We start from the raw sequence: 12,909 nt of genomic DNA, 5'->3' as shown, positions 1-12,909 counted from the left end.
AATGTTTAAAGAAAGGCCTTTGAAGAAAAGTTGAAAGAGAGAGGTACAAGGAATGATGATAGCATGTGCCCATAGTCAATATCTCGAAAAGCCTTCCAAGACATCATGAAAGCAACTTATCATGATAGGCAAAAAGGCTATATGTACCATTATGTGATTAAATAAGATTATAAAAGTCAAGCTTCAAAAAGGCAACAACAAACAAGCCTTATATACTTGATCACATGTCGTATAGCAAGGAAAGAAGAAAGAAGGCATCACGTGAAGCCTTCACAAAGCCTTAAAGAAAGGAATAAAAAGGACATCACATGTCTTACAAGGAATTAAATGGAGGAAAGAGAAAAAGCTCACATGTGAAGCTTTGTGAAGCTTTATGAAGCCATTGAAGAAAGAGAATGAAAAGGACTCCACACAATAGTCAAACATTAAAGAAAGGAAAAAGAAAAGGACAACACATATTCTCAAATGCCAAGAAAACAGTACCTCGTACTTGAACAAGGAATGCATATTTTCAAATGTGCTGAATAGCATTTTCGTAAATATGAAGAAAAGCCTTGGCATTTCACAAATGAATTTTCCAACTGTCACAAAGGCTTGGCTTATGAAATGAACATCACAAGAACTCTATAAATGGCAGCAAGTTGATCTTCATCAACAACACAACACATTGCATTAAAAAAGATCATAGATCTTAAAGCTTTCAAGAAGCAACACATTATATCTTCATACTTTCTACAAATCCTACATTAGATCTTTGTTTATCTTTTGAGAAAGTATTTAGAATCAATCACTCTCTTATCACACTGTAATTTCCAAGTGAGGTACACTGGAAAATATTTGAAATCTGATTGTAAGCTTGGTGAAGCTTGAGAATACACAAGTTGTAATCATCCTCGGTCAGAGGTTGATCTGGTTGAAGAATAGTGAAATCTCACAAGGGTGTGAGGACTGGAAGTAGCCATCTTTGGGTGAACCAGTATAAAAACAGTGTGTGTCAATCTTATATTGCTTCTTAACTCTTTACCTCGTTTTAAATTTGAAAGTTTTGAAAACCCATCCTCGGGCTTTCCATCCTCAGCAAGAGGATAGTTTTTAAAACACTTGAAAACTATTTTTAAACAGCAAAATCCCTATTCAACCCCCCTTCTAGTGATATTTAGCTACATCAGAAAATACCATTTTGTCCATTAAAAAAATTAACCACTCAATTTTTCGAAACTTTCAAAATTTTCAAACTTTCAAAATATATAAAAGTGAACTTTTTTGACATTTTTGAAACTTTTGATAAACACGAAAAAAAAAAAGCATATTCAAATGGAGTGTATGGCCTAGAAGTCTATTTAAAAGTCTTATTCACATTAAAACATTTAAATGTTTTACTCATACCACATGATGCTCTCCATATACCAATATAAATGTAAATATTTATATATATTAAACAAAAAATAATTTTTCTAATAAAATGATTTAAAAAAAATCTAAAACAAATATCATTTAAACCCTAAAAAATAATTTTTGATTTCAAAGAATATATTTTTTTACTGAAACAAACGCACCCATTATTACTTATCAAACAAATATGAAACAACTACTGAGTGATTGACTAATTGAATGACTACCGAATATGGAACAACTATCAAATACGGAGCGGCTACTAAATATGGAATGACTATTAAGTGATTGCCTAATTTATATAGAATTTAAAATAGGAAATATTATTATTAATATAATAATAAAAAATAACATTAATAAATAATAAAATATATATAGGGCGGCATGTCAGACTTAATAGGTTTTTTTATAAGCCTGACATATTTAAATAAATAGGCTTTAAAAATAGCATAAGCCTAACCTTTTATTAATAGGTCAGGCCATGCCAGACCATAAGTAGGCCAGACCATAGGCCACTGACGGACGATCTAACCTATTCACATACCTATTTGAGGCGTGGACGGGTTTGGGAGTGATAATATCTACCTGCACCCGAACCCACCCTGCAAGTAATATTATTGTAATTTTTAAATTATATATATATACATATTGAATATACTTAATATTTTTTTAAATATTAAAAATTATAATTGTATCTCTATATTTTTTTAATTTGATTATTGTCTAATAATAATTATTTTATTATATTAATTATAATAGATATGATTTTTAAATTTATAATTATATATATATGAATGTGTGTGGGGAAACCCGAACCTCGTTGCGAGCGGGAATGGAAGCATAAATTTCACACCCGTTACGAAACGAGGACGGGTGCAGATTTTTCCCGATTAGTCGGGTGCGGTGGTGGAGGAGTCAAAATCCGCCCCCGTTCCGCCCGTTGTCATGCCTAATTGTGCATTAACTAATTATGTATAAATTAGTCCATGAAATATTTTAATTTCATAGAAATATTCTTATGAGTTGTGATGATATTGATATAAGATCAATGCGGAGAAGTCAAATATTCAATTAACATATCAAATTAAAATATTTAATAATAAAAATTTAAATATAGACTATTTTGATATTATTTTACAATTTCAATGACGCGTTTGTCAAATTACAAAATTCAAAAATTAATTTGACTCGCATTTACAATTTGAAGAACCATTTGTTTACCTATTGACTCCATAAAATTTAGAGTTTCTTTCTCCAATTCGACAAGTAAGTGATGTTCATTTCTCTCGTTATAAGTATATTTTAGTATTTAAAAGTCACCTAAAACTTTAACAACAGTTAGTAGTATTATTTGGAAGTATAAGCTAATGATTATTCTCGTCTTTATGATTAAAATGAGAACTTAATTAGTTTCGATTCGACGAGTTAAGTTTTGATATACATTCATTTCTATCAAATTGACTTTGATCGAGTCATTGTATCATATGTAAAGACAAAAAAAGATTATTACTCCATTTGTTATAGTGAGTGAATTATTTGATCATTTTACACATATTAAGAAAAAATATAAAAATAAAAGAGAAAAATATATATTATTTTTATCAGATTAATTTTTTTTAATATTAATGCATTATTAATATCATAAATATATAGTGAAATATATTACATTTTAAGTAATGTATGTAATATTAATTAAATGGTAGTAGTACTAGCAATAGATTTTAACTTTGTTATTTAACTTGATTGAATATGATGAGATACAAGTCTACTAAGGACCAAACAATACAAAAACAATATAGGGTTGATTTTCCTACAAATTAGCTATTAGTAATACATAAACACTTTTTTTTATAATTAATTTAAAAGTAATTCATAGTTTATATAATATGACATGAGATAAGGAAAAATCGACCTAACTTAAAAAGCTATATTAAGCAACAATTCAAACACAATCACATGACAAAGGGAGCCATTGCTTTCATAAATATATTTGTTAAATACAACAAGAGGTGTCCAAACATATCATTAATCGTACAATTAAATATTCATCTTTCTCTCTTAATAAATATAGTTGTTAAATATAACAAATGATGTCTAGACATATCACTAATCGTACAATTAAATATCCATCTTCCATTCTTTATTTATTCGTTCAATTGTCAATTTTTAAAATATCATTTTAAATGTCATCTCTCACTTATCTATTATTATCAAATAAACATTTATCATATCAATTTTTTTTATAGACTATCATATAATTATTTATATATAAACTATTTCAAACAAAATCAAACTATTTTTTATGTATAAGTTACAAGTTATTTTTTAATTTATAGAAATAAATTTAAAACAAATTACTAATATCTCATAAACACTTTCATACGGCTTTACAATATTTGTCTCAAAAAGTCAATTATAAGGAGTTATTTCATCTCTGTAAGTATGAATGTATGTTTAATTTTTTTTTTTTTGGAAAAATCAAAATTAATTTTAGAGATGTAAAATTAATTTTGATATATTTAAATATTATAAACTTTACCTCTCAAATTGATTTTAATACAAAGTTTTTAATTCCAAACAAAAACTTCGTTTAACACATTTTTATATAAAATCAACTCTAATTAAGCTTTCAATTCACTCCTTTTTATACAGTTCACCATTGATTAAAATTGATTTTACAAAATAAAGATTTTCAAAATCAAGTTTCATCTCATATCTAACCATAACACAAAGAGTACTCACATTCGAACGTGAGACTTGACACTAGTTTAACTTTATAGTGGAATTTACTCTATATTTTCCGAAAAACACATACAGCAACATTACAATTTTACCACGAACAAAAGGGAGAGTTATTATTGTGTGTAATCAGGCCGTGAAACCTTTTACCCCTAAAAAAGAATAAGGAAAAGCAGTAGGGTGCACAGCAAAGGTGAAGCCGTCGTGAGTTGAGACTGAGCAAGCGGAAAATGACGGAGGTGGCCAGATCAGTGGTTCACGAGGTTCTAGGAGATGGAATCGTCGACGTCGATGAACCAATCATCAGTTACATCGTCAACGTCCTCGCCGACGAAGACTTCGATTTCGGACTCGACGGCGAAGGCGCTTTTGATGCTCTTGGAGAACTCCTCGTCGCCGCCGGATGTGTCCACGACTTCCCCGAGTGTCGCTCCGTTCGTCCATTCTCATTTCTCTTTCTATCTATTCATCAATCAATTACACCGCCACCACTGCCTAACTAACTGACTGTGATTCATTTCATTTAGGTATGCAGCATACTTTCGGAAAAGTTTGGAAAGCGCGGTTTGGTGAAGGCGAAACCAACTGTACGAAGCCTCGCCACGCCGTTTCGTATGAACGAGGGTTTGGACGATGGTGAAGCTCCCAAGAAAAAACCTGAGCCTGTAGACGGTCCTCTCTTATCCGAACGCGACAAATTAAAGATCGAAAGGAGAAAAAGGAAAGACGAACGCCAGAGAGAGGTTCCAAATCTCAATTCAATTCAATTTCATTCACTCTTTTTCCTTTTTATTTGGTATTCATTCTAAAGTGATGATAATTAACAGGCAAAGTTCCAACTGCATTTGGCGGAAATGGAAGCTGTGCGAGCAGGCATGCCTGTTGCGTGTGTGAAGCACGAGGGCGGCGGTGGACACACCGTGAAAGATATTCACATGGATAATTTCACTATCTCTGTTGGTGGCCATGATCTCATTGTTGATGGTTCTGTCACACTCTCTTTTGGAAGACATTATGGTGAATTTTTTTCCCTCTTTACTTTGTAGTGTGGACTTGGACCTTAAAAGTTGAAAGAATAAGAAAATGAATGGCTGTTTTGTTTGTTGTGTGTGATGTGTGGGGAGGTTGTTAAGGATAAACCTCATACATTCACACACTTTGTGAATTAGAGAGAAAAGAAGAGCAAAATGAATGATATTCAATCAGTTTTTTTTTTATTGATATGTTATTACTTTGTTTACACATAAGTACATTTTACAGTGCTTCATTTGATTACTTAAATTCTAACTAACTAACTAACCCTCACTAATTATATTGACAACTAGGCTAATTAACAAAACTAAATTAACTTGAATTAATCTCAACACAGGGCTTGTTGGTAGAAACGGGACGGGTAAAACAACTTTCCTGAGACACATGGCCATGCATGCCATAGATGGCATTCCCAGGAACTGTCAGATATTACACGTTGAGCAAGAAGTTGTCGGTGATGATACCTCTGCCTTGCAGTGTGTTCTTAATACTGACATTGAGAGAGCTCAGCTTATGGAGGAAGAAGCTCAATTACTCGCCAAACAGGTTTCATTGTTGTTCTTTAAAGTGTGGTGTGAGACACTAGGATGGATAAAGTGTGGGGTTGTAATAGTAGACCAATGTTTAAGATCGTGCATAAAATACATGCATATGTATGTATAACCAATTATAAGTTTTTAACAACTAACAATGTTGTTGTGGTTGTCTGTCAGAGGGAATCTGAGGACAGTACCGAAAAGGGCAATGATGCAAATGGAGTGGTAAAAGGAGATGCTATTTCACAAAGGCTTGAGCAAATATACAAGAGGCTGGAGTTAATTGATGCTGATGCTGCAGAGTCACGAGCAGCATCCATACTTGCGGTGGGTTTATTATTAATTTGTCGTATCATTGTTTATTAAAGCGGCTTATTCTTGGAGCTAGTTGAATTCTTATCATTTATTGGATAAGTAGCATTCCAAAATCATTATCTTACTGATCAAGGGTGTTTTCAGGGTCTGAGTTTCTCTCCTGAGATGCAGAAGAAGCCAACAAAAGCATTTTCTGGAGGGTGGAGGATGCGAATAGCTCTTGCTCGTGCACTGTTTATAGAGCCTGATATGTTGCTTCTTGATGAGCCTACGGTAACTCATCATTATAAGTTTCTTTAATGATTCATGTATCCCTTAATTTATAGAATTTTGGAACATTATTCTATTTTATTTTGTTGCAGAACCATCTTGATCTTCATGCTGTCTTATGGCTTGAATCGTACTTGGTTAAATGGCCGAAAACATTTATTGTTGTTTCTCACGCTAGAGAATTTTTAAACACGGTAATGTACTGGCAGATCTTGCTTTGATTAGGTGTTTTATTGATTAAGTGCATTGTCTAAATGGGTTCCCAGCATGTTTTTTTTATTATTCTTGTCAACTGTATCTACAGGTGGTCACTGATATAATTCACTTACAAAACCAAAAGTTGACTACTTATAGAGGGAATTATGATACTTTTGAGAGGACTCGGGAAGAACAAATTAAAAACCAACAAAAAGCATTAGAGGCACATGAACGTTCAAGAGCTCATATGCAGGTATTATTTTTCACTGTAGAATTATCCTTTTATATTGTTATTTTTATGTTTCTCGCTACCTAATTCTGAACTTTTTTCCCCATTCTACTTTATTACTGAGGCGCTATGATCACTTCCATTGTGGTTGGAGCTTATAATCTTGGTTTTATCATAATTATTACTCCCTCTGGTTTTATCAAAAAGGGTAGCTGAAAAGTTGACGTATCTAGTTAAAAATTAAGACCAGATACATCAACTTTTTAGTTACCTTTTTTGGTTATATTTCATTCTAGAGTAGTATTGTGTGTAGCCCATTGTATTTCACTTATTTTTCTTTAGGTTATTGTGATACTAGGATCTGTGGGTCAGCAATATTAGCTTACTGGCTTGCTATTTAGAACATTGCTCATTAATTTGTAAATTTACACAACAAGAACCACCAAAGTATCTCAATGACGGGTTTATTTGTCGAATGGGTCCCACATAAAGTGGTGAGAGCTATGTGAATTTCACCAAATAAGAGAGTGCATATTGGAAAGAGAGTGTTGTTAGCACTTTTCTTACTAATTAGGCCAGTTTGTGCTCTAGTAGTTAACTAACATGGAAGACTTTAGGTTACTGCACTGATGGCATGATATGTGGAAATTGACTTTAAAATTGTTCTTTCTGATACTAGTTATAATTCTATTCTATTTTTTAATAGAAAAACACTATATTACATACCCCTCATGTGGTAGAGTATGCAATTTAAATACTAGATTTTGTACCAAAGCGCAGTGGAAAAATAAGATTTTGATGCGGGATTTGCAAACTAAGAATACTACGAATGATCTGGTTAAGGCTGAATAATGTTGTATGTCTATAGTAGACAGTCCACTCACAAGGTCTTTATGCGTATGAGTATTAGTATTAATGAGAAAGATCAATGTTATAAGCCTGTTCTTGGTTCTCCTTTAATGCATCAAAGAATCTTAATAACAGCACCCCGTTGAGTGTTACACAAATCAAGGAACTGGCTTCTGATCTTTAGGGGTTCTGAGACCAGTTCAATTTTAAGGTTGATTGGAGGCAGAAACTTGCTGGAAAGAGTCGCAACAAGAAGGGTTTGCAGTTTGCTGATTTTGAAGCTCAAGTAGGAAGGATTTTGTGCCAACCACTGCTGTAGAAAGTGTCTTGTTGGGAGACTGGCTGGCTAACTTAACAATAACTATGAAAAATCTTATTCAAGGATGAATTGTGTTTCTCTACACAGTCCAAGCACGATCTCTATGTATATTAATATTAATTACAATGATTGGATCTTAAATGCCTAATTATTTACAAACTTAACAATAACTACGAAAAATCTTATTAGGGATGAATTGTATCTCTAGACAGTCCAAGCACGGTCTCTGTATGTTAGTATTAATTACAACGATTGAATCTTAAATTCATAATTACTTAGATACAAACTCGTAAGTTAATTTGTATGATTTCTCCTAATTGATTCTGGGTGAGCTTGGATAAGCTTTGAAAAAGTACCAGTTTAATGATCCAATTCTTATTATAGATATATACTCCCAAGTCCTAAGTCCCTAAGATTGCTAGCTCTAACTGATTGAAAAAGAGCACTTATATGATTTAGGTTTTGCGGAGCTTTTTTTTTCTCTCAGAAGCTACACTTTTTAGCATCTAATAAAAGTATAAATCCTTTTTATATTTTTAGACATTCTTAATTTCTAATTACCATAATTTCTAATTACCATAATTCTTAATTTCTTATTTTTAGACATTCTACACTTTCTAATTACCATAATTTTTTAGACATTTTTAATTTATAAACTGCTTATTTAAGGAAAAGGCATACACGGACAGGCCTTCTATCATAAATGATTGCTACTACTAAGATGATTTAACAGTTTTCCGTTTATGCTACCATAAAATTTCTAGGTTTTGCAATTCATAGAACTTGTGGTGCATGAGTAGCAGCATTTTATTCAAGATTCTATTTGATTTCTGATGTGATGTTTTGCTTTTCTACCAGACCTTCATTGACAAGTTCCGCTATAATGCCAAAAGAGCATCACTTGTTCAGTCTAGAATCAAGGTACTTTTTATTGGCACTTTACCTTCTTATAAATCAAATACCCAAACTTTTGCGTGCATGTTATATCATGCTTTCTTTGTTTTGTCTATTTGCTCACTGATTTGATTGTTTTTCATCTTATGTTTTAATCATTGAAGTAGATGTATTTCGTGTCTAAAACTTTTTTGTTTCCTTGAAAAATGTTTCAGGCTCTGGATCGACTGGGCCATGTAGATGCAATTATTAATGATCCTGAGTATGAACTGCTGTTTTATTTATTTATTTATTTTATTTTTTATCACTTATTGCATCAAAAGTTCAAAACATATTTAACTAACAATGTTTTTATGGTGGGATGTAGCTACAAGTTTGAGTTCCCCACTCCAGATGATAGACCGGGTGCACCAATAATAAGTTTCAGGTAGAACATTTATCTCTTACTTGGTTTGCTTTGTGAACAATATAGGTTTATAAATACCAAAGAATACAAAAATATAATGTTTGTCATACACAGTTTAGGCCTTATCCCTTATCTAATTTCGAAATGTTTGGTTGTGTGTGTAGTGATGCATCATTTGGTTATCCTGGAGGACCCCTTCTATTTAAGAATTTGAACTTTGGGATTGATCTCGACAGCCGTGTTGCAAGTAAGAATGCTTATTCTAGTCCTAAAAATGATTTTTCTCTTTTACCTTTTGGTTCAATTTTTATTAGCATTTCTAAGTATTCATTTTTATGATGTCACGGCCTTGTTTCTCAACATGTGGTGGGCATGTCTTTCCTACATTGCATCTTTTTGCAAACTAGTACTACTCAGGAATGAAATATAAGCAAAAAGGGTAACTGAAAAGTTGATGTATCTGGTCTTATTTTTTAACCAGATACATCAACTTTCAGCTACCACTTTTGCTTATATTTCATTCCGGAGGGAGTATTAAATAAGCCTATGTATGTTGGAGAATGTTGTTAAATTTATGACATGACCCTGCCATATTGGTGTGCTTAAGATTATATTCTCTATGTTTGCAGTGGTTGGTCCAAATGGCATAGGAAAATCTACTATACTTAAGTTAATTGCTGGAGAACTACAGCCAAGTTCTGGGACTGTCTTCCGTTCTGCCAAGGTAATATATATTACAGTGGTGAAGTTGTCCTACAACTTTATAACACAAGCTACTTCTTTTCGCTTCACATCAATCACATACTTTCTACTGTTTTGTATTTTATTTTCTGCTTCTTACATGACTCTGTAATCAATTTTTTGAATGTGTTCATTTTCTTCTAATCCATGATAAAGTCAACAATTGACGTCTAACTCTTAGCTTTGTCTTGTGTTTTGCCAATCAGATAGAAGTCTAAAACCTTGTTTGATTTGAAAATGACAGTGCTTTATTTTACTACATTACGCTCGAGCTAGAATTTATCAGAATGGAGACTTATTCTGTCCTAATGATGTCTTTTCATGCTTCGAGATTATTCTGAATCATTGTTTACACATCTTCACTGTTTACAGGTTCGTATAGCAGTGTTCAGCCAGCACCATGTTGATGGACTTGACTTATCCTCAAATCCTCTTCTATATATGATGCGCTGCTATCCTGTGAGTTCCTTGTGCTTAGAGATGATTAGCTGTTTCTCTGAGGAGTTATCTTCAGTTGAAATATTCTTGGTTGACTATAATTGGAGTTTTCTTCATTTTAATAACTGATTACCTTTATAGAAAAAATATGGTTTCAAATTGTGTTTGCTGACTCACGGTCATGTTCTGAACCAATGGTGTCTGCAATTGACTGCTAAGGCAGTTATGACCGACTGGCACGACCTATATACTGCGTTTGCACGTTGTGATGCGGACTGAGATTAGAAACCTTGGAAAGAATGCAAAGATGAACTGAATACTAGTTACAAATTACAATTGTAGATACTTAAAAAATGATATTTTCTCATTTTATTTCTATTTTTATTGAAAAAGAAACAATTGCTTGTTTTGGTGGCTCATGTTAAGATTTTTGTTTCAAAAGTGACAATTTACTTTTTTTTATGGGAGAAATCAGACCACAACTGTGGATGTTAGGCTCTAACATGGTGTTTTATTAGAACTTATTTTATTACCTTTACATGCAATATGCAATTATATAATTGACTTTGCTTATTGGAATTTTCTGCAGGGAGTTCCAGAACAGAAACTTCGAGCTCACTTAGGTTCTTTTGGTGTAACTGGAAATCTTGCACTTCAACCCATGTATACTTTGTCAGGTATAGTATTTTAGCCCTTGTTGCAAGTTGTGTGTGTGTGTGTATACCCTTTTGTTATGCATTATATCTTGACTTTTTAAAATGCTTTACTAGGTGGTCAGAAAAGCAGAGTTGCCTTTGCAAAGATAACATTTAAGAAGCCACACATAATATTGCTTGATGAGCCATCCAATCATCTGGTAGGTTGTCCAGTCTCTCCAACATTGTTTATTACTTATTAGCTGTTGACTATCATATTCTGTTGCAGGGAAAGTATGCTAAATCTATTGAGTCTTTCTTGTTTTTGTGTGTTTTCGGGTCATGTTTATTGTTATCTCTTCCCATCTAAAAATGTATCTGAACAACTTCCGTGTTGAGAAAATAGTTTAAGTTCCTTTATTGGATTTGGAACTTCTCATAAGCTTTTAACCTTACCTTGTTATTTAAGGAGATAGACTCAATATGCTGTGCAAAATTTTCTGCACAGGGCCTACATTTTACTAAGTTGCAACCACATTATTTATCTCCAAAATGACGAGCTCCAGTAAAAGATATAGTGAGAAGATTGAAACCCATATAGGACCTGGGTTTTTTTATAACTGTTCTTTTTCCGGTGCCATGCAAGATATTGATACTATTTGTATTAAACCAAGCCTTTTGTAAACAAATTGGGTGTGGGCAGAAAATTTATCTTTAGGAGGATTTTTGGAAATGCAAGTAGAGATGTCATTGGGATGGGGGGCAAGTAGTACTTCCCTGTTACGAAAATCAAAGTTTGCTAATTTTAAAAGGATAAAAAGCAGTACCTTAAATCTTGCAAGGATGACGAGGTAAGAAATTTCATCGAGTATAAAGCCAAAATTCGTCTATTTAATAGTAGTATTTATTGCGATGGTACGACAACACAGCTGATGGCAGTGGCACGATAAAATCCTTTCAGATAAAGTGAATTCATCTCCTGTGGCGATCAAAGTTGATCCTTATAGGTTTAGCGGTTGCAACACATGTACCGTGTATTGTGACATCCAAGTTGTGTGACTAAAATATAAATCCAAAATTGACTAAGATCTTTGTTGTAGGACTTGGATGCTGTTGAGGCGCTAATTCAAGGTCTTGTGTTGTTCCAAGGAGGCATTCTCATGGTAAGCTGAACTCCCAGTTCTGCTGACACCATATTCTTTTAACATTATTTGATCAAAATTCTCCTAACAATTTTATGTCTAAATTGACCTTTGCGTTTTGCAGGTGAGTCACGATGAGCATCTCATATCTGGAAGCGTGGAGGAGCTATGGATTGTATCCGAGGGAAGAGTGGCACCATTCCATGGCACCTTCTCAGAGTATAAGAAGATACTACATTCATCTTAGGAAAGTGAGTTGTAGTTAACATACTTTTTGGATAGAGAATACCCTTCTATGGTAACGGGTAGAAGATATATGGATGACATTTTTCTGTTGCTCATCTTACCCGACCTAGATGGTAACATACATTTTTGCAATTTATCAAAACTATGTATAAGTAATAGACAACAATAATTGGCAGTCCACAGTGTATCTTTTTTTTGTTGTAACTTACACCGTTAGATTTGAAGTCCTATCATATCTAATTGTGCATTAGTATCATTTTTTTTCCCTTCTATTCTTCATTTTCCCCTGCCTTTTTTCTAACTCACGCAGCCACCGTTTCATCACGCTGGCGACCATTTCTTGCTCTTCAACTGCTGCAAAGGTTGAGTTAAATGTTGGTTTTTGTTGTTAATTTTGATTTGGAAGACGAAAAAACTTTACCCAATACTTCTTTTTACTTAGTCCATCACATTTTTCTAACGAAGCTAAAATGGGGTTGTTAATAGCCATACAACAAACGAAATCTTGTGAACCTATTTAATTTTTTA

At 33.0% G+C, this 12,909-nt stretch overlaps 1 protein-coding gene across 1 annotated transcript; it reads left to right on the top strand.

The window, feature by feature from the left end:
• Nucleotides 1–4,229: 4,229 nt before the first annotated feature.
• LOC101512222 (ABC transporter F family member 3) lies at nt 4,230–12,653 on the top strand. Its single transcript, XM_004502009.3, has 18 exons — nt 4,230–4,565; nt 4,659–4,874; nt 4,959–5,148; nt 5,501–5,709; nt 5,877–6,026; nt 6,159–6,287; nt 6,377–6,478; nt 6,589–6,735; nt 8,738–8,800; nt 8,989–9,035; nt 9,141–9,200; nt 9,344–9,426; nt 9,809–9,903; nt 10,293–10,379; nt 10,948–11,035; nt 11,129–11,214; nt 12,094–12,156; nt 12,260–12,653. Exons 1-18 carry the CDS (start codon nt 4,362–4,364, stop codon nt 12,380–12,382), a joined length of 2,142 nt encoding a protein of 713 aa, XP_004502066.1. The 5' UTR covers nt 4,230–4,361; the 3' UTR covers nt 12,383–12,653.
• Nucleotides 12,654–12,909: the final 256 nt, after the last annotated feature.

This window comes from Cicer arietinum, chromosome 5 (assembly GCF_000331145.2).
Source record: "Cicer arietinum cultivar CDC Frontier isolate Library 1 chromosome 5, Cicar.CDCFrontier_v2.0, whole genome shotgun sequence".
NCBI classification, from domain to species: Eukaryota; Viridiplantae; Streptophyta; class Magnoliopsida; order Fabales; family Fabaceae; genus Cicer; species Cicer arietinum.
This window is presented reverse-complemented; position numbering and strand designations above follow the sequence as displayed.

Excerpts from the sequence above, each read along its gene's own strand:
- LOC101512222 (XM_004502009.3), top strand. The coding sequence starts at position 4,362 with ATGACGGAGGTGGCCAGATCAGTGGTTCACGAGGTTCTAGGAGATGGA. Across the intron at positions 5,710-5,876 it reads CTCAATTACTCGCCAAACAG|AGGGAATCTGAGGACAGTAC; the intron begins GTTTCATTGTTG and ends GTTGTCTGTCAG. Across the intron at positions 9,427-9,808 it reads TCTCGACAGCCGTGTTGCAA|TGGTTGGTCCAAATGGCATA; the intron begins GTAAGAATGCTT and ends CTATGTTTGCAG.